This window comes from Canis lupus, chromosome 17 (assembly GCF_003254725.2).
Source record: "Canis lupus dingo isolate Sandy chromosome 17, ASM325472v2, whole genome shotgun sequence".
Classification (NCBI taxonomy): Eukaryota; Metazoa; Chordata; class Mammalia; order Carnivora; family Canidae; genus Canis; species Canis lupus.
The window spans coordinates 34893643-34914284 of record NC_064259.1 but is presented as its reverse complement, the minus strand read 5'-3'; the positions used below and the strand labels follow the sequence as shown (position 1 = coordinate 34914284).

Sequence of the window (20642 nt, the reverse complement as noted above, 5' to 3'; positions counted from 1 at the left end):
GAGTGTCAAGGTGTTCCTATGTCCTCTCCCATGGCCCAGGGGGACCCTAGACACTTCCAGCTCCATCTTCATTCTGAGCGATGCACTAGCTACATGAGAAAGGGAAACAGAGCCCCGAGAAGGCGGGTCTGGGCTCATCTCGTCCTTCAGTGGCTGTGACCTAGAGTTGGTGGCCAGGTCTGTAGAGGCTCAGAGAATACAGGTGGGAAGTGGTGGGAGAAGACAGGCAGGCCAGGTCCGTTGGCTGCTTTTAGTATGAAATACCAGAAGCCAGTGGGGGCTTTTCCCTGCCTGTCCTGTCCCTCCTCCTGACTCTCAGATAGTCCTGTCCTGGACTCAGGTGGCTTCCTATGGCTTGGTACTCTGGCCCTGTCTCATCTGGTCGTGGCTGTCCAGAGAGGGCATTAACGTTCCAGAGCACAGCTCAGCAGCCCAGGACAATGCCACTGGGCCTCTGCAGGGGGACCTTTGACCTCTCGAGCTGTCTAGCATTACAAAGTCGTCTTAGGTATCTGGCCTCATTATTGACTCATGCATGCTAACTTGTGGTCAGCTGATCCATTATGGTCTTTTTGTCTCCACAAACAGTTATGAATCTAGGAATTTGTTTGTGAATTGGTCATAACATTTCTCCTGCTTCCTTTTCATGCTGCAAGCTTGAACCCACCATTCCAGTGGATCAAGATTCTTTTTAATCCTGATTCCATCATCAGGATCCCGTACCTCACCTCTTGGTTTCATGTAGTTTGTGCTGAGCAAGAGGGACAGGTTCTGATCTAGAGCAGCCAACACACCACCTGAAACCTTCATAGACTCTACTTTGTTTATCGACCCTCTGTGACCCCATGTACTTCAGTCTTCTGGTTGTGGCTGGGTGGGCTTGTCTTTCTGGTCTAGCTCCCCTCTTCCAGGCCTGCAATCTTGAGAGTCTCTGCTGCTACATCCTGTGTCCTCCCAGAGCAATCTCAAGGGGACAAAGGGTGGAGCCACTTTTTCCTAGCTGCAATCTAAGCTCTCTCTACTTCAGACTTTTGTCATGGAACTCCTGGGCATCTGGGCAGGACGTGCCCAAGAGGTCAAGACTCGGGTCAGACAGAGCTCCTGAGGGTCTGGCCGGTGAGCACCCAGGAGGAAGAAATGGATACGTGGCACCTCCAAAGAGGGAACATCAATAACCTTTCCTTGCAGTTAATGTGGTGACGGGAAGAGACTGAACTGCAGAAGATGTGACAATAGGATGTACAAGAAGATGTTGCAGCAGCTCACCTCCAACTTGTGTCTGTTTGCTTTCTCAGGCAGGCTGTAGAGGGAGCAAGGCCCCTGGATCACATGAGGCTCCAAATTGCCCCAAGGTTCTGCAAACCAGACTCAGTCTTCTCAAAGGGCCATGGCTACAAGTGCCACGGGTTGAGGAGGAAGGAAATGTCAGTGTCAGATGTGGCCTGGGCCCTGACCTTGGAAAGAAGGGGTAGCCCAGGAAACTATAGGTAATGAGGAAGAGGGAGCTGAGTAGCCTTGAGGAGGTATGGCTCAGGCCAGAAGATGCTGTCTCCCTAATTGACACAGAGACCAAGATGAGAGACTTGAGAACAGAATGACCCTCTGGTCTCAAGGAGACTCACCTGGCCATGCAGAGAGTACACAGCCTACTCAGGGGGCCAGGTCTGGAAGGACTGAAGTCTTTAGTTGACCCAGATACTTCCTATGACAAGTCCTTCTGGAAGATCTATGAGTAGTGGGCTGCTTCTTTTAGCATAACAGAGTGCAGCCATCTCCATGTGCCTGGGCCTCTGCCATCCTGACTATGACCACTTCTGACAAGGCTGCCTGTCCTGACATACTTGCTGCCCAGGCAGCCATGTTGAAAGCTGCACCTGGCTTGCAGTGGTTACCACAGGGATACTAGAGCACTTTGCTGAAAACCCCCCATGCTTCCTGTACCCTCTCTTTGGGCTGAGACCCATCCTTCATGCTTAGCGAAACTCATGAAGAAGTTCCCAGGGACATGCCATTCACCAAAGAGTATCCTCCCTTTCCCATCCCACTCCACTCCTTCCTTGTCTGCTTCACTCACCACCACATGCACACAATTTCAGCTTGGGGTCTCTCCCATCTATTCCTTATTTATTTATTATTTATTTATTTATTTATTTATTTATTTATTTGAATTTTAAGTAGGCTGCATGCCCCACATAGGGCTTGAAGTCATGACCCTGATATCAAGAGTCACATGTTCTACTGACTAAGCCAGCCAGGCGCCACATCTCCCATCTATTCTTGAATCACATTCACTTTCAGACCCTCTGGCTGAGACAGAATATTCTATCTTTAAATTGAAATCTGCTTTCTACCCTAGGGAAACATTTATGGAGAATACTTTGTGTGCCAGGTTCTGTGTTTTGGGCTGGGGGCAGGGAGATGTGAGGATGAATACAATACAACTTCTATATTGGGAAGATAGAGTCACGACCAGGATGTATGGACCAACCTGAAGGACCCCCCAACTGACCCTGGGGAAGGGACCCAAGAGCCTTCCAGAGAGGATGACCATTGAGCCAAGTCTTGAAGGATGAACAGAAATGAGGTAGGTATAAGCAGAGGATGAGATACAGCAGGGGAGCAGGCCGGCAGGGACAGGACAGGGTGGGTAGAAGATGAGAGCAGAGCACTGTGGGACCGTCAGGGGGTGCTTGGAAGACAAATTAAGGAATTCACCTTCATCCTGAGGCTGGAGAAGGAGCCACTTGAGAATTTGAAGCCAGAGTCACATGGTCTGATCTGCATTTTCAATGGTCCTTTCTGGAGAAAATCTCAGGAGGTGATATTGGAAGGATGCAGTTGAGAGTGGCTGGATGCAAGAATGGGGGACCAAGAGTCAAGGATGGTTTTGTGGCTTGGCATACATGGTAGTAGAAATTCTCCAAAATATTCCCATAAAGTTACACCTTCTTCCATTCTCATGGAATTCTTACCCCAAAGCTTTTCAGAATGATACACATTAGGTGGCATACGTGTTTGGTGGCTTCTTGGAACAAGGTTCTACTCCTGGGACTGTGGCCACCATCTTTTGGATGTTGCCTCCTGTTTAGAGGACTGTCCTTACACACCCATACCCATGGTGCTGGGCTCAGCACTGTCACTGTAGCATGAAGGATTGTCATCGTGGGCTAGACTATGGTGGCCTAGGAGATACTGCCTCACATGTGCGCCATGAGCTTCTCTGTACTAGTTTTCAGAATGTGGCCCGCAGTGCTGTGGGCTCTGGTGACAGTAGATCTGGGGACAACAGGTAGACTCAGATCAGCAGGACAGCCCTCTCTGTCCTGTTGGATGCAGAGAGGTGGTCTGCAGAGGGTCCTGGCTAACACACAGTGGGGAGAGGCCTCAGCCCAGACAGACCATCTGAGACAGAGCGGTAGGTGCTCGATGGGTTTCCTGTTCCAAGTCCTGAGCCCTCCTGAGGCCCAGCTCCACCTCCCAGGCTTGGACTCCTCAATTGCCCTGTTACTCTATAATAAATTCTCACTTTTCAAATCCTTCAGCAGCCTAACTGGGTCTCTGAATCTTGCCATCACAAGAATGTTGACTGAGACAATGTGTTCCAGCCTTGACTGTCTGTCCCCTTGGGTTGGTTTATAACCCATTCCCAGGACACAACATGAACACCTGAGGCCAGAAAGAAGTGGAACCAGCTTGCTCCTTTCCTGTTTCCTTAAGAACTTCGAGGCAATCTCTGCTCTCTATTTCCAGCAGGTGGCACATGAGGCAGCTGGCCAGCCACACCGGGTGTCCTGGGCCCTATATTCTGAAGGGCAGATCCCCTCCTTGCTCAGGGCTCCCCCTCTACACTCCCTACACTGACCTCAGGGTCATGGAGTTTGGAGACCATTACACTTTTGAGGACTGTGAGTCAGGGGCAGGAAAGTGGCCCAAGATAACCAGAGACAGCTCATTCCAGATCAACCAAAGAATTTCCATGGAGGGCAGAGGGTCCCAGTGGGTCACAGGAAGAAGGGACATGCAGGTGTGTCAGAAAGGTGTGGCTAAAAGGAGGGGAAAGGACAGGACCACACTTGAACTCCTCTCCATACTTCTAGAAGCCCAGCAGCTCTGCTGCCCCCCAGCCCCACACCTTTGGAGGCTGAGGCTGAGGCTGAGGCAGGGGGATCCCTACTGCCGATCCGGCCCAGCCCCAACACAGCCACTTGTCTTGCCTCGCTGCCTCCAAGGAATTCAACTGTAGCAGCAGGTTCATGGCTTCTCCCTGGTGCCCAGAGCTGGCCACCCCCGCTCCCCAGCCCCTCTTGCTCTCCAAGGGGGGCCGGGGGGAGGGGACAAGTCTGTCCCGTCTGATGATAGATTGTTCTTTCAGGATCCTGCTCAGGAAAGAGATTCCTGGCCTCATCACTGACTCAGGAAAGTCTCTTCTTAGGAGCCTCACTTTGTCCACCTGTCAAATGGTCAAATTCAGTATCTTTATCCACCGTCCTGCCCCTTAGGCCATAAAAGAGTTTGGTATGTTTTGTTTCTTCTTGGGGGAAATCTTACCTTCAAAGTACAGTGCTTTTATTATAGACACTTACAAAAACAATAGCAGTAGCGACTCATGGCTTAATTACAATAGTTGGTAAAAGGGAGAGAGTGGGAGGCTGCACAGGGTGGGGGCAGGGCTGCTTGTTTCCTGACCTGGAAAACTGGGGCCTAAGCTCCCCTGCCACCAGTGCGCTCAAGTCAGAGAATACCAGAAAACCCTACATGGACTTCACTGCACCACGGGTGGGTTATAGCAAGATAGGAAAGGGGCTTTTCTGGGGCAGGACTGACATTAGGCAGTGCTCACTGGGTGGGGGTGGAGGAGTATTAGTGGAGGAAGGGGTAAGTTCTTCCTAACAGCTCACACTGGAGGAGAGAGTAGAGAATGGAGGAGACCAGCTCTTCCTCTTGGCAGCCTCCAGGGGGCCATGGTGCCCCTAGGCAGGTGCTGGGCTCAGGTGAATGGGCTGGAGAGGATGAGGGATGGCCACAGCTGGCCTTTAGCTGTCTGGCACAGTCTCAGAGCAGAGTGGTCAGGGGCCCCCCTCCATGGGCTGGGGCCGGGCCTCCAAAGGCGGTGCTGGTCCTGGACCCTCCCTGGACCCAAGGAGCCAGTGCCCCCAGCCCATTCTGCCTTGCAGCCCTGATCCTCATCTCTGAGTCACCCTTTGATGAGGTTCCGTTTCCTGTCTGCACCCCGTTATTAACTGGACTATTCCTTCTCTGACTGTACTCTTGTCCTGGCTCAGAGGAAACTGAGGACAGCCAGAGGAGGGGTGAGGATTCTGCTGCAGGCTCAGCCCTGACTCAAATTTAGGTTACTTCTTTCCCTGCTCACCCCATCCCCCATGAGCAGCCCTGAATCCCTATGCCCCTCCCTCATCCCTGCCAACCAGGAACATAGCTTGGGGGGGGGGGGTGTCACAGACCTAGCCCCTCCCTCCAGGGCTCCCATTGGAGAATGGGGCTGCCACGGAAACTCATAAACTTCTACTACTTCTGTGAACATGAGTAACACATGTTTATTGCACAGAAAATAGGAAGTACAGATGAGCAGGAAAGAATTAAAAACGGCCACGATCCTACCGGAGACAGTGTTTATACCTTCAGTCCACGTGCTGTGTCGTAAGCAGCTGTTTGCACTTCCTAAAGCATTGTGACTATCTTTCAGGTCAAAAGAGCCGTTTCAACATCATTTTCTTTATTGATTTTCCTGCGTGTCCTCTGAGATGCTCATTTCACCATTTCCTTGGTGGTGGTGGCCGTCAGGATAGTTTCCCTATCGTGATTAGTGTTGCCAGAAACATCCCCCAACCATTTAGCAATATTTCCCCACAACCTGCTCAGCCACAGGCACCCTCTGGGTGCCAGGCACACAGCCACTTACAAAGCAGAGACATGTGTAGACACATCTCTGGCCCTCTGCTTGATTAGCTCTTTCAGCTGATGACTGGATGGGGCATTGCTGGGCCAAAGGGCACACCTTCGCCGGGATTCACCCTCCCCAAGGATGTGCCTGTCCCAGGGGCTCTGCTGAGAGCCGCTCTGGGCAAAGCCTGGTGGCCTCTGGGCTCCAGATTGGTGTGGCGGCGGGCGCAGGCCTGACCGCGGAGACAGAGCAGGCCCCAGAGGAAGCTGGGGAGGAGCCGGGTTCCTGGGTCGCGCCGCGTTCTTGCCACCCCTTGGGCCAGGGCTTCGCTGGTGGCTGTTTTCCCAGCCTCAGACTGGGCTGTTGGGTCTGGGTATGGAATATAATATTTGAAATCGGGCCACCCTAAACAACCCAGAGCGGCTGAGGTGTCTCCCCCAGCCGGCTCCCAGGCGGCCCTCGGGGGGCTCTGGGGTGCGGAGAGGGCGCCCCGGCTCCCACCCCGGCCTCCGAGGGCGGTCCCGGCCAGGCCCTGCCCCTCGCCCCCCCTCAGGCCTCCGCCCCTGCCCTTCCAGCGCTGCGGGCGGGCGCCCGGGCGGCTCGGGAGCCCAAACCCGTCGGGCCGGTTTTGAGAGCCTCGGACGCGGGCTGGTGAGGGATGCACGGCCTGCCCCGCGCCCCGTCCGCGCCGCCCGCCGCCTGAGCGCTCCCGCCTGCCCCGCGGCCCGCGGCCCCCATGGCGCGCGCGCCCGGCCTCCTGGCGCCCCTGCTGGGGCTGGGGCTGGGGCTGGGGCTGGGGCTGGGGCTGGGGCTGGGCCCGCCGGGGCCGGGGGCCGCGGACTGCGGGTCCCTCGGCGGCGCAGAGCGCCTGGCGTTCGCCCCGGCGCCCGGGGTCCACCGGCTGGCCCCTCGCGCCCGCCCGCCGGGGCCCCTGAACCCCCTGTACGGCACCGTGCGTCGCTTCCTCTCCGCGGTGCAGCTCAACCCCTTCCCCGCAGGTGAGTGCGCCCCTCCCTTGGTGGGCCTGGGAGCTAGCGGGTCCCCTGCACCGCGGGGCTCGCCTCCCCTGCCCGCGCCCGGGCCTTCCCCACCCGGCTTCCTTCCCAGGAGCCCCCCAGGCCCAAGGGCATCACCTGGAGACCTTCCTGCGTGACCTTGGGCAAGCCCTTTTTCCTCCCTGAGCCTCAGTTTCTCTGCCCTCAAGTGGAAGAACTTACATTAGAAGTTCTCCGAGACCTGGCTAGGATTTTCTCTGGGTCTGGTGGTACTAGGGGTTGGGAGGACCAGCAGGGGCTACAGCCCTGTCCCTCTCAGCCTGCCCCCTGCCTCTTGAAGGAAAGGGCTGCTAGGCCAGTCCCCTTCTCAGCTTTTAACCAGGCTGGTGGCTTCTCCACTGCGGGGCTTAGCTGTAGGGCCACCGAGGAAGGGTCCGCCAGGCCTCCTCTCAGCCACTCCCTGCCGTGGCAGCAGGAAGCCTGGGCATGATGGCACAGGGCTTGTCCTAGGGTGCCATGGTGGTGGGAGGAGCCCTTCCAGAGAGCCCACCTTCTCTCCTGGCAGTGGGGGTAGACACAGGGGCAGGGCAGGTGCTGTCCTCAACCCCCACCAGCTTGACTCTTTCCTCAGAGTTGGTAAAGACTTTGCTGAATGAGCCGTCCTCTGTGAAGGTGGATGAGGTGAGCCCTTGGGGGCCGGTGATGGGCGGAGGGAGCTCAGGGATGAGCATGAGGGACAGAAGTAGAAAGGCCTCCTCAGCTCAACCCATGGCCCACATTGCTGGGAGGCCCCAGGGTAGGGTCTCGGGCATCCCTTCCTCCCTCCCATGTACACTGCCAATGGCACACTAATTTCAGGCCGAAGCCCTGCCACTAACCGGTGGTGAGTGGGCAAACCGGGACCTCAGTCTCCTCATTTACAAGTTGATAAATAACAAGGACACCGTACCCCTTGCATGGGTTCAAGGAGATGTGTGCAAAGTGCCCACTGTTTGTGTATGCCCTCCCCTTCGGGTTTCCCTGTGGCGTCAGGCAGGAAGCAGCTGCGGCCTGAGGGTCAGGACAGCCCCTCAGGCCCGCTGCCTTGCCCAGGTGGTGCGTTATGAGGCGGGCTACGTGGTGTGCGCTGTGATTGCCGGCCTCTACCTGCTGGTGGTGCCGATTGCCGGGCTGTGTTTCTGTTGCTGCCGCTGCCACCGGCGCTGTGGGGGCCGAGTGAAGACGGAGCACAAGGCCGTGGCCTGTGAGCGAGGCACCCTCATGGCCTTCCTGCTGCTGACCACCCTCCTGCTACTGTGAGGGGTCCTCGGGTCGGGTGGGAGGTGTGGGCTGAGGCCGGAGGTGCCTGTGGGCATCCAGCAAGCCCCTGCCTCCTCCCCCACCCCTGCAGGATTGGTGTGGTCTGTGCCTTTGTCACCAACCAGCACACGCATGAGCAGATGGGCCACAGTGTTGAGGCTGTGCCTGAGATTCTGCTCAGCCTCCAGGGCCTGGTCTCCAATGTCCCCCAGGTAAGTATGGAGTTACCCCTCACACCCCCCGGAGTCTGCATGAGCACCAGCCTCAGGTAGAACTGAATAGTGTGGGGCCTGCAAATTAGAAAGGGTTTCCCTTTCAACACCTGACTGCCCCCTGCTGGAGAGTTGCTGTAACACATAAATGCACGGTCGGCATCTTCAGGATGGCCGCCCAGCTGTGGCATCCTGGGGGAGCTGGGGAAGGGACAAGAGGGGGGCTGTCAGGTGACAAGGGGAGAGCAGCCTCATGCCCCTGTGTTTGCCTAGGAGCTGCAGGCCGTGGCAGAGCAGTTCTCCCTTCCCCAGAAGCGAGTCTTGGAGGAACTGGATGGTGAGAGTTATAGCTGGCTGATATGCTGGGCAGCCCCTGGGTCCCCTGCTCAGGCCTACCTTGGGCGGCCCTCTCTTCCCCTCATCCTGCGCTCCACCTGGGCACACCTTCGCAGAGGCAGGGATTGGGCCCGGCTGGGGAGCACAGAAGTGCTGTGCTGAGGACCAAGAAGCCAGCACCTACCCTGCAGAGCCCAGTGCGGGGCCCAGGGAGGCTGGATGGATGGGTGAAGAGAGCCCCTAGGCTCCTGGGGGCCAGCCCTGCAGAATATCCTGTGCTCTCCAGGTGTCGGCATGAGCATTGGGAGCACGATCCATACCCAGCTCAAGAGCACCATGTATGAAGTGCTGGCCTCAGTGAGCAGCCTGGGACAGGGTGAGTGGGACTGCTGTCCTGGGTGGGCATCTCTTGGGGGCAGGCCCTACCCTCACTCAGCCCTGGATTTCTTATGCCACTGCAGCAAGCCCCTCGCATGACTTCCTGGTGGCTTTATCCCAGGATCCTCAACCTGGTTTAACATGCCCTGGGGCAGTTTCCATTATAACTACCGGGATTAATGACCCACATCCCTTTGGTTGCCAGGAGGGGGAGGTGTTCTATCTCCCTCAAGGCCTGTGAGGTCTCCTGGGAACCATGGAGACACCTCGGTCCAGAAGGGGGTCTCTCAGCCCTGCAGGTCTCTATGGATGACCTGCAAGCCCTGAACACCACCTTGGTGGAGCTGAGGAAGGGCCAGCAGGACCTGGAGCCAGCTGTCTACGAGCGCCGGGAGCGCCTCCTCACCCTGCTGCAGGAGCCCAGCTGTCAGGGTTGCACGGAGGCCCGGAGCCGAGCCCAGGCCCTGGAGCTGGGAGCTGACTTCAGCCAGGTGACTGCCTGTCCAAGTGAAGGGCATTGCTCTGCCTGCTGCCCCGGGAGTCCCTGGACGTTTCCTGAGGCAGACTCCTGATCCCTTTCCTTGAGCAGCTCCTCCCTTCTCTGCACACCAAGGGTTAATGATAGCCATCTTGGCACTGGAGCCAGAGCTCTCTTGGGCCATGTGCCATGCTGTGCTTTGAGCTTCATGCCTGTTAGTTCCTTGCATTCTCCTTGCCACCTAGAGAAGTGTTCCCCATTTTGTAGGTGAGGACAATGAGGGTTCCTACCATCCTCCCTCAGGGCTCCTCCTTAAGCCTCTCCATAGACTTTGTCATCAGGCCTGGTCTCCAATGCCCCCATTTTAGGTATCCCCTGTGGACGATGTCCTGCATCGGCTGAAGGGTGTCCCAGAGGCCAATTTCTCCAGTATGGTCCAGGAGGTGAGTGCCTGCCCGTTCCACCTGACTTCCCCATGACCTGGTAGTTCACAAGTGAGGGTACCTCATTTTCCGCCTTGGGGGGTGGGAACCCAGTTGAACCTAAGACTTGGGTCAGGTCAGGGCCTTACCTACTGCATGGCTCCCTGGACTAAGAGACTCATGATGCTGGTTCTTAAGTGCACACAGTCTGGTGGGGGAGGCAGGCCTGGAACTCAGAAGGCAGAGCTGGGCCCCTCAAGGTGGTGGGAGCTGGGGTGGCAGGGGAGCAAGCATACAAGCTGAGCCCTAGAGGTGCAGATGGGCTGTGGGGGAAGGTACAGCGTGAGTCAGCACCTATAACCCAGGGCTTGGAAAGTGCCAGAGTTGGGAAAATGGTGAGTCACCTGTGCCGGGTGCTGGAGCCACAGGTTCCGGGAGGAAGGGAATCTAAGCTGAGGTTGGAGGAGCTGGTTGGAGCTGGACTTCAGGGAGCTAGGCCTGGCATCATGTACAGGGTGGATGGAAGAGAAGAGGATGGCTGGGAGGCTGCCGCAAGCAAGAGGGGTGGGGAGAGAATGGGGGAGGCTTCTAGGAGCAATGTTTTGAGGAGCTGAGTCAGGCTGGGCTGAGGGAGCAGAGAAGAGGCCATCCACCAAAAGAATAAAGGGACGTCCGTTTCCTGACTTCCTGATCTGGAAGCACTAGGACGGATGCCCTCCCTCTCAGCCTGGTGATGTCAGGGGTCCCTCAGGCTGGGACAGCAGGTGGAAAGCAAGAGGCACCTGCCTTTTTGTTCCGGCAGGAAAACAGCACCTTCAACGCCCTCCCACTCCTGGCAGCCTTGCAGACAGCCAATGTGGTCAAAGGTGAGGCTCTGGTCAGGGGCCAGGTTGGCTGCTGAGTGTGCCACCCCCACCAAAGAGGCTTGTGGAGACGGGAGTGGGGCAGTGGGGGTGGGGACGGAGGCTGAAGGCTGTCCTCCGTCTGGGCCTGGTCAGAGAGCGGGTCCTCTCTGTGGGTCCCAGATGTTCCTCCTGCCCATCCATCTTCTCCCCGGGTGACTTTTCCATCCCATAAGTCTCTGCTGCTTTGGGCAGAGCTGAAGAAGGTGGTGGCCCAGAAGCCTGAAGGCCTGAGGACACTGGCTGAAGAGTTCCCAGGCTGGGAGGCAGCCTCTCGCTGGAGCCGGACACTGGAAGAAGTGGAACAGAGTAGCCGCCCCTACCTGAAGGAAGTGCAGAGATACGAGAAATACAGGTGCCCAGGAACCCATGGGGGTGGGGGTGGGATAGGCAGCCCAGCCTCCCAGCCACGCTGGGCCTGATTTTGAGCCCTCATCAACTCCCGGCTATACTCAGCATCTGCCTCTACCTCAGCCAAGACCCCTTTCTTCTTGGGCCTCTGTCTCCACCTTGGCTATGTGCCCTTGGGACCCCATAGGAGCAGTGGGCCTCCATCTAGCTACTAGGTCCTATGCCAGCCCATCCTGGTGCCTTCCTTCTCAGTGACACCACACTCTCTCTCTGGCAGGTGGATTTGGGGCTGCGTGTTGTGCTCCGCAGTCCTACTTGTGGTGGTCTGTAACCTGTTGGGCCTCAACCTGGGCGTCTGGGGGCTGTCTGCCAGGAAGGACCCCAGCCGCTCAGAAGCCAAGGGCGAGGCTGGATCCCGTTTCCTCATGATGTAAGATGGGCTGGGGAGAGGGGAAGGGTCTCTTCCCCTGGGCCAGCCAGGTTCCTCTCATGCCCATATGTGGAGCATGGGAGCATATAGCTCCCAGTGTGGCTACAGAAGCAAGTCCTGGGACTCAAGAGGCTAAGCTCTACTTCTGGCTCTGGCACTGACTCCCTGGGTGACTCTGGGCAGATTACCAACCCATCTGGGTCTCCACATCCTCATCTGTGTAAAAGGGTTGGATCAGAGCAGGAATGACAAATAAGAAGCACTTCACCCTTCCAGACAGGGGCGATTATAGTAATCAATGGGCACTCTCCTGCTAGGCCAGACATAGCCTCAGAATCCTTCTTAACCCAGCATCTAGATAACATTACCAATAGGAGGCCATGCCAGAAATAGAATCTGTTTGCCATCTCTGGACTAGATGGCTTCTAAGGCCATCTAAGGCTGCCACATTCAGTTGTATAGGCTGGTGACTGCATAATGTGCCTGACCAAGGGGGCGAGTAGAGGCTGAAATCTAGCCCTTGTTCTATTCTCCAAGCCTCAAACCCCAGCATGGGGCTGTGCCTCTCCTACAGAGAAGCCCTGCAATAGGTCAGCAGCACTGGTCTTATTCAGCCCATCTAAGTTGAGGGCCCTACTGTGCCAGGTGGCTCTGTTGAGGGCTGAGTTCTGGAGCCAGTCACCTCCATGTGCCTTAGGCTTAGAGGTGGGCCATCCTGTCTCTTTGAGCAATGCAGCTACTCTCTCTGGGCTGCTGGGGGGAGCCAGGGCACCAGTGATAGATGATTGTGGGAGGTGGGGGAGGGGGACAGCCAGCAGCTCTGAGTTCTTCTTCCTGGCCCTAGGAGGCTGAGTCTTCAAAGGGCTTTGCCCTGGGGCCAACTTGCTGACCAAGCTGGGCCCAGATGTGATGGGGCAGAGGGTGTGGTCCGGGGGAGCCAGCCTCCTCTCTCCCACCTCAGCCCTGTCCCTTTGCCTTCCCCAGGGGTGTGGGCTTCAGCTTCCTCTTCGCTGCACCCCTCATCCTCCTTGTTTTTGCCACCTTCCTGGTGGGCGGCAACGTGCAGACGCTGGTGTGTCAGAGCTGGGAAAGCAAGGAGCTCTACAAGGTGATCCTGCCTGCCCCGCTCTGGGGCCCAGTGGGAAGTGGAAGGGACAAGGCTCTAGGGGAGCTTGGGTGTCCTCACCATCAGCCTGCTCAGGGCTCTTTTCTCTTTGCCCCATTTCTAGTTTGCAGACACCCCAGGGAACTTGCCTCCATCCATGAATTTGTCTCAGCTTCTTGGTCTAAAGAAGAATATCAGTATCCTCCTGGCCTATCAGTGAGTGGGAAGCAGATGCTGGGGGACCTGTGGGGAGGACCTGAGGTAGGTGATGTCAGCACCCCCAACCCTCTGTCCTTTTCTCTCAACTTGAATGACTGTAACTCCTCCCCAGGCAGTGCAGGGAAGGGGCTGCACTCTGGAGTGTCCTGCAGCTCAATGACTCCTATGACCTGGAGAAGCACCTGAATATCAGCCAGGTAAGGGAACCTTCTGGAAGGCTGTGGGGATCCCTCCTGCAGAAATCCCTTCCTCTGGCCTTGCCTCTGTAGTGGGACCATATTATTGAACCCGAGAAGTCTGCAAGAGTGATTGAGGTACCTCAGGGGCAGAGGCCCCAGGTGAAAGCTCAGGGCCTGGCCCAGGGCAAGAGCCCAGGAGCGTTTCTAGGGTGTGTGGGTGGATGGGTGAGTGTCTGGAGGCCATGACCAGCTCTTGCAACTATGCTCCAGGAAGAACCGAACATAGCTGAGGTTGTAGCAGGAAAGGCTGGTGACAGCGAGTGACAGGGCCAGGGGGTGTATATATACTAAGGACAGACATTGGTTGGAATGCTACAGTCAGTAATGGGGTGGTTGGGGATGGGGTGTGACAGTGAAAAGGATAGTGATGAAGTTGGGAGTCACTCAGGGAGGGCTCACCAGAGGCCCTCTGCTGAGCTTGCACAGCCATAAATGTGGGCCAACAAAGCTATTTGATAATGGGTCCCCAGGGAAGGTCTGTGTTGCTGTCCACTAGCCAGATAGGTGCCAGAGGAGAGCTAGGTCTTTGTGGGGTGGGTTAGAGCGGGGACAGCTGAGAAGCAGAGGCCTCCTGGGAGACTAGCTGGAAGTATCTAAGGTGGGGGCCCTGAATATCCAGAAGGAAGGCTCTGTGGTGACCCCTTACCTTATCCCCCTGTCCCCCTCTCAGTACACTGCCAAGCTGCAGCAGGAGTTACAGAACCTCAAAGTAGACATGAAGAATCTGGACCTGCTGAGCCCAGCTGCCCACCGGGACCTGGAAGCCCTGCAGAGCAGTGGGCTCGAGAAAATCCACTATTCCAGCTTCTTTGTCCAGGTGAGCATGGAGCACCTCAGGCCAGACCATGGCAGTCAGAGGAGCTTTTAGAGGAGCTGGGCTGAGAGGTGGTATCTTCTCTCATCACAGCTCTCCACATTCCCTCCACTTTAAAAAAAAATTATTCATTCATTCATTCATTCATTCATAAGAGACACCGAAAGAGAGGCAGAGACATAGGCAGAGGGAGAAGCAGTCTCCCTGTGGAGAGCCTGATGTGGGATTCCATCCTGGGACCCCGGGATCACGACCTGAGCCGAAGGCAGACGCTTAACCACTGAGCCACCCAGGCGTCCCTCCCTCCACTTTTCTGCATGTTCCTAGGGTCTCTTCCTGTCGGGAGTGTCCACACACCATGTGCCTCCAGCCTGTCCCATCGGGGCTGGGCAGGAATGAACATACTCCCACCCAACAGCATGTGTCGCTGTTCATGGTCCTGAACCCACTGCTGTGGAGCATGCTGGTGGGAGGTGGCCTCTTCATTAGGTTACACCAAAGGGCGCCTCACTGGTCTTTTTCTTCTATCCTAATGGAGACATATTTCACAGTTTTAGGTCAAACACACTGTGACCCATGTGTTACAATAGACTTAGCTGATGTGGGGTACTTCTGAATAGACTGGGAATTTGAGGGCTGGGGGAGCCAGAGTGCATTCCCTCCTGGCCTCTCCTGTCTGTCTCTAGATCCAGAAGCCCGTGGTGAACACCAACATGGAGAAGCTGGCCCAGGAGCTGGAAGAACTGGCCCGGACCCAAGTGAGAAGGGACCAGTGACCCCACTGGGCAGGCAGGAGTCAGAGAGAGGCCCCGGAAGTGGAAGAGGGTGGGAGTGTTTGGAGTAGGGAGGAACACAAAGGCAAAAGCAGAGGATTGTGGGTTCCAACCAGTGGGTGATGAATCTCTGTACCCCCTGGGTGGGCTTAAGAGTTTTGCAGTATCAGTTTTGATTCAAGCTCTACCTCCAATAGGCTGTGTGGCCATGGCAGGTCATTCAGCATCTTACGGCCTCGGTTTATTCATCTGTAAAGTGGATTATCCTCCACCTCAGATCAGATGAAGTAACTGGTCTGACATGCCACATTTGGGCAAGCATTTCTCAATTCTCGCTGCTCATGAAATCTGCTGGGACAGGTGTGAGGACAGTGTGATGGGCTAGACCGCATATGAATTGTCCTTGAGAAGCTTAAACTCTACTGGGAAAAAAAAAGCATTTTGCATTTATAAATATTTAGAGCTTAAAAAGTGTTCTTTAAGACATTGGCTTCACACCAAGCCCAGATGATGGGTAGAGCTGGGAGTGTTCGTTTTTGGCAGATGCCACCACAGCTCAGGCGACCTCCGGTGTGGTTGGCTTAGAGGCACTTAATAAGTTAGTGGTGGGCCTAGAATTTGGACTTCGTTCCCCCAAACCTGGATCAGGCTTAGGAGCTTAAGTAGGCCTTGATTTTCTGCCTCTGGGCCCAGCACTTTCCACATCTTCTCAGTATGTCTGATCAGTTGGGTAAAGAATATGTTGGCAAAGGCTGGCCTATCCCTGGCAGGGTGCCATTCTCATCTCTGTCTCCCCTCAGGGCAGTTCTGTGCTGGGGCAGCAGCTTCAGAAGGAAGCCCAGGGGCTTCAAAACCTCTATCAGGAGCAGGTCCTCCCTCAGCAGAGCCTTGTGGTAAGTGTGCTGGCCCAGGGAGCCTGGAACTTGGGGAAGAAGAGAGGCAGGGAGGGGTAAAAGAGGAGGGAGGGGCAGCAATGTTCCTTCTCTGTGCATCCCTTCCCTTAATCAGCGCTACTCTCTTCTCCACAGGCTAAGCTCAACCTCACCGTCAGGGCCCTGGCATCTTCAGCCCCGAACCTCCAGGTGGCTGCAGGGATGGGGAGGAGGGGTGGTGGAGCAGGTGGACAACAGAGGGGAAAAGGAAGTAAGGGCCCTGCTAGCTTGGGGTCTCGTCTACTCTGTTGAGTCCCACTGGAGGTTGAGGGTAGGGGGTGGGAAGAAATGTGGGTGGATAGCAGATCCTTAAAGACCACTGTCTTTGGCCTCTGTGTCTTAGGTCCTAACACCCCCAACCCAAGGTGAGTGTGTGTGTGTGTGTGTGTGTGTATGTGTGTGACATGTTGGATTAATAGATGGATGAGTGAATGCATGGCTGTTCCCTGACTGAGCAGGACACTGAATCAAGCCTCTCTCCTTTCCCTCAGATGGAAACCTCTAGTGTCTTGGACAAGGTCGCTTACCTAAAAGGAGAGTTGCCTACCTGGGCCACCAATATCTTGAGGAATGTGAGTGGGAGATGGGACGGGGCAGGAGGGTTGCCACATAGTCAGAGATGGACTCAGGTGCTAAAGCACATGGAGCTTCCACCCAGACTTCTCCAGCCCTGTCCCCTCACCCTGGCTCCCAGGAAGCACAGCTTGGCCTGTCCTGTTGGTGTCAAGCCTGGGGGATGGGGGTGCTGGTTCCTGGGCCATCTGTCAGCCTTGGGCTCCTCTCTTTCCTGCAGGAAAGTGAGTGTTTCCTGATCCGGGAGATGGGTTACTTTTCCCAGTATGTGGCCTGGGTAAGAGAGGAGGTGAGTGGGAGTCCAGGACCTCCTGACCTGAAGCAGGCTCCTCGTGGCACCGGCTCTTCACACTGTTGCATCCCTTTTCTGTCTCCTACAACCCCTGGGGGTGCCCTAGGTCTTCAGCTTTGAACCCAAACTCCCAAATCTGACATCTGCACCCCTACTTCCTGGTGGGGCTCTGCTCACTCAGCCTCTGCCACAGCCCTTCTCTGAGGCCTGGGTGCAAGCTGGGCCAGCCATGGCTCTCTAGAACATGCTGTCCACACCTTGCCCCCATGTCCTTCCTCATGCCGGACCCTTTGCCCAGTTCTCCAACCACATCTCCCCCTGAATACCTATGCTGACATGGCCTCTGCAAGCTATCCAGTGCCCACACTAGCCAGGTGTGGTCCTGCTGAACCCCGACTGTGCATGTGTATGTGCATGTGTATGCGGTGCGTGCATGTGTGTGTGCATGCAAACGTGGGAGTAGGGCCTTTCCAGTAAGAGTATGAACTTAGAAAAACGTCCTGGGCACATAGTAGAGGCTTAATACAGGCTGGTGAATGGGATGGAAAAGGAGCAGAGCAATGACCCTGTGGCAGTGTGCCTCATGTCTATGTCTCTGCATCCACGTGTCTGAGTACAGGCTGTGCAGTGGCTCTCACCTGTGCCCTTGGACCTATCACTGTCCCTGTCAGCTTCTTTCTCTGAATATGGGGTGTACACCCATGGGTCTGAGTGTCTCTGCATGTACCTGCCTCGTATTGACACTGCAGGTGACTCAGCACATTGCCACCTGCCAGCCTCTCTCCGGAGCCCTGGACAATGGCCGTGTGATCCTGTGTGACATGATGGCTGACCCCTGGGTGAGTGCCTCCAGCTCATAAGGGCTCATGGACATTGAGGCCCCCAGGAAGGGGCAGCATGAGCAGGGCCTGCGGTGAAGCGGGAGCCCTACCCCCAGGCCTGTGTACCAGGCCTTCCCCTCAGCCCTGAGAATGCTTCCCTGTGCCTCACTGAGTCAGTGGGAGGACTTAAGGTGGGAAGAAGTCTCTGCCTAGCCACAGCGAGCTGACCACATCCTCTGTTCTAGAACGCCTTCTGGTTCTGCCTGGCTTGGTGCACCTTCTTCCTGATCCCCAGCATCATCTTTGCTGTCAAGACCTCCAAATACTTTCATCCCGTTTGGAAACGCCTCAGGTGAGGAGGCTGCCAGGACTGAGGGGAACAGCAAGGGTCCAGGAAGGGTCTAGTTGCTGGGTACTGACCCCTGCCACACCCCCTCCTGAGACCTCGCCAGTAGAGGAGGCTCACGCCTAGCCTAGCTCTGAAGAGTCACACACTCTGAGGAACTCCAGGACTAGAAAGTCCTTTCATATGTCTGCCCCATATCCTTCTTGCTGCAACACATCCACCCAGGCACAGCTTTTTGGGATTTTTCATACCCCTGGAAAACTTCTGAGGTGGGAAGATCAAAGCTCTGGGCTTGTCCCTGTGTCAGGGCTGAGGGTCTGTGCCTGCAGGCTCACTCACTCTCTTCGTGTGATGTCACAGCTCCACCAGCTCGGAGGAGACACAGCTCTTCCACATCCCCCGGGTCACCTCCCTGAAGCTATAGGACCCAAGGAGGTGAGTTTCCACACCTTTCCATTCCTTGGTGCCAGGAGTGGGGAGTAGGAAGGGAAGGGAAGGGTTTGGGATCTGGGGTCTCTAAGGCCCAGGAGGGCAGGAAGGTTCTGAGACTTGGTGGGTTCTGAGTGTTAGATCTGGCCCATCCAGCCTGAGCCCTGCCGTCCCTATCTTCCCCCTCACCTGTTGGGTTTTTAATCCATAACAGGGATATTTGCTGGCTGCAAGGTGATGCCTGGGGCTGCCTGCCTTCCTCCTCCTTTGACTTGGCCTGGACCAGAGGACTTCTGTTATTCTTGCTCACAGCCCAGACTGGCATCAGGCCTGGATTGCCTTTCAACTTTTGTCACCGGACCCCATTTTGCCTATTTCTTTCCCACCCCCTTGATGTTCATGAACCCCTTTTCTCATTCCCAAAAGCACACTTAACTTTCATTGAGCTACAGGAGCCAATAGCTTCTTCCAAGTATTGATCCCTTATCCTCCTCATGCAACATATTAGCACCAGGAAGAGCCTGTTCTCCACCTATTAGAACCGTTCCCTCACCCATGCGTGAGACAGAGGCCCTGTCCAACCCCATTCTGTCACTAGTTGCCCACCCCCTGTCCATGCCTCTCCCACTCCTCTCTAAGCTCCTGCCCCTTTCTGTCCTCTGACCTGCCCACCTGTCCCAGCTTCACTCTGCCCCAGCCCTCACGTGCTCCCCCCAGGGAAACCTCTTTCCCTGCTTTGTCCCCTTTCTACCTTATCCCATTACCTTGCTGGTACCCAGGAACCCCTCCTCCCCAACCAAACTAATTACGTAAAGCCACCAAGCAGGCAAGGATCCACCAGGGCTCTGCCTCATGGCCCTGGAGTGCTCCACTGCCCAGGGACCTAGACTCCCCCACAGGCCCTGGTCTGGATTTCTGGCCACCCCATGGGGTGAGGGAGGCCTATCTGAAGGCTGAGCCCCTTGCCTGCACCCTGGGATGGAAAGAGTGCTGTCATCCTGCAGCTCCTCTCTAAGCACTGGCTCCCTAGGAAGGGACCTGCGACTTGGGCCAGAGGGGGGGTCACCCCCGGCTCCCCAAAAAGTAATCTCTTCGACAATCACCACTCAGCTTTCCAGGGGATCTCAGATCTGGTGGCCACAATTGGATTTTGAACTGTGGCCCTTACTCATTCTATTCTATGCATGAAGCCTAGTCTATCCCTGTGCCCTTTTTGCATGCTGGATGCTGAGTTCCAGAAACAGGGAAAAGGAGGAAGAAAGAAAAGAGATGGACAAAACCTCAGATTCATTAAAGTATTTTCACTTCCTAAGCCATGGCCTTGGATCTTTGATACCAGCCCAGGCTAGGGCCCTATACGTAGTTGGTACTTAATGAGGTTTTTTTGAAGAGGAGAATCCATGACTTACCCTAGCAATCAGCAGATGGGGAGTGGGACACTTGAAACAGGCAGACCTGGCTGCACATCCTGGCTTTATGCTTGGTAGCTAGGACACCTTGAACATGTTCTGTGTGTTCCCTAGACCTCAGTTTCTCCATTTCTAAATTGGAGAGAATAGTCCTAACTGCCTTCTAGGGCTATGAAAAATGTGACATTGCATGGAAAGCCCTTGGCAGGAGCCTGGCACAAAACAAATGCTCAGATGCTGCATCTTTGATGCAGGCATCCTTGAATGTAGCACAACTGCTTTTTTTTTTTTGGCTTTTCCCAAACCTTTTTGGCTTGTTTCTCATCTGCTACCCTATGCAGGAGAACTGTGGCACCCTGAATATCAAGAATGAAACTGATTGGATAAAAATAGAAAGAGAAAACAATTATAAAAAATTTCTGGTTCTCTATCAAGATTCTCTACCTTATCCTTTATATATGTGAGCATACTGCACATGGTAATTTTACAGTTTAATAACTTCCTAATATGGAAACTCTGAGTCTGTTTCTAGTGTCTGTTGTTTATCTTGGTTTTTCTAGGTTTTGCCTTGTCTCCTCAATATACTTGGTGATTTCTGATTGAATGGCATGCATTATATCTGAAAACCTGTAGAAATAATCTGAGGCATAGGATGAAGTTATCTACCTCCACAAGGATTATGTTTACATGGCTTGGAATGTAACTTGGGATCCCATGTGTTGGGATCTAGCAAACCAGGATTATTTCAATCTACTTTTGGGACTGAGATGATTTTCAGTCCCTTGGAGTGCTGGTTTACTTCCAATTCTTTTATATTCTGGGAGTAGACCTCTTTGGGGTCCCAACACAGCATGAAAGATTTGCCAGGCACCCCCTCCTCTTCATGGATCTAGTTTCTACCTCTTTAGTACTAGAGGCTAAAAGCTCTGCTCAGCACTTTTGGAGTGTCTTCTGGGATCAGTGGACCTCCCGGGGAGAAAGTAGC

General features: G+C 55.2%; 1 protein-coding gene across 1 annotated transcript; it reads left to right on the top strand.

Moving 5' to 3' along the window:
* The first annotated feature begins 3871 nt into the window (after positions 1-3871).
* On the top strand, positions 3872-19560 carry PROM2 (prominin 2). Its single transcript, XM_049095348.1, has 26 exons — positions 3872-3905; positions 6478-6549; positions 6694-6900; positions 7529-7578; positions 7990-8192; positions 8288-8408; positions 8682-8745; positions 9031-9120; positions 9414-9613; positions 9969-10043; positions 10825-10888; positions 11120-11279; positions 11553-11705; positions 12690-12813; positions 12935-13026; positions 13142-13226; positions 13939-14085; positions 14769-14840; positions 15656-15748; positions 15884-15937; positions 16279-16359; positions 16581-16649; positions 17402-17491; positions 17719-17825; positions 18180-18254; positions 18463-19560. Exons 1-25 carry the CDS (start codon positions 3872-3874, stop codon positions 18241-18243), a joined length of 2571 nt encoding a protein of 856 aa, XP_048951305.1. The 3' UTR covers positions 18244-18254; positions 18463-19560.
* Positions 19561-20642: the final 1082 nt, after the last annotated feature.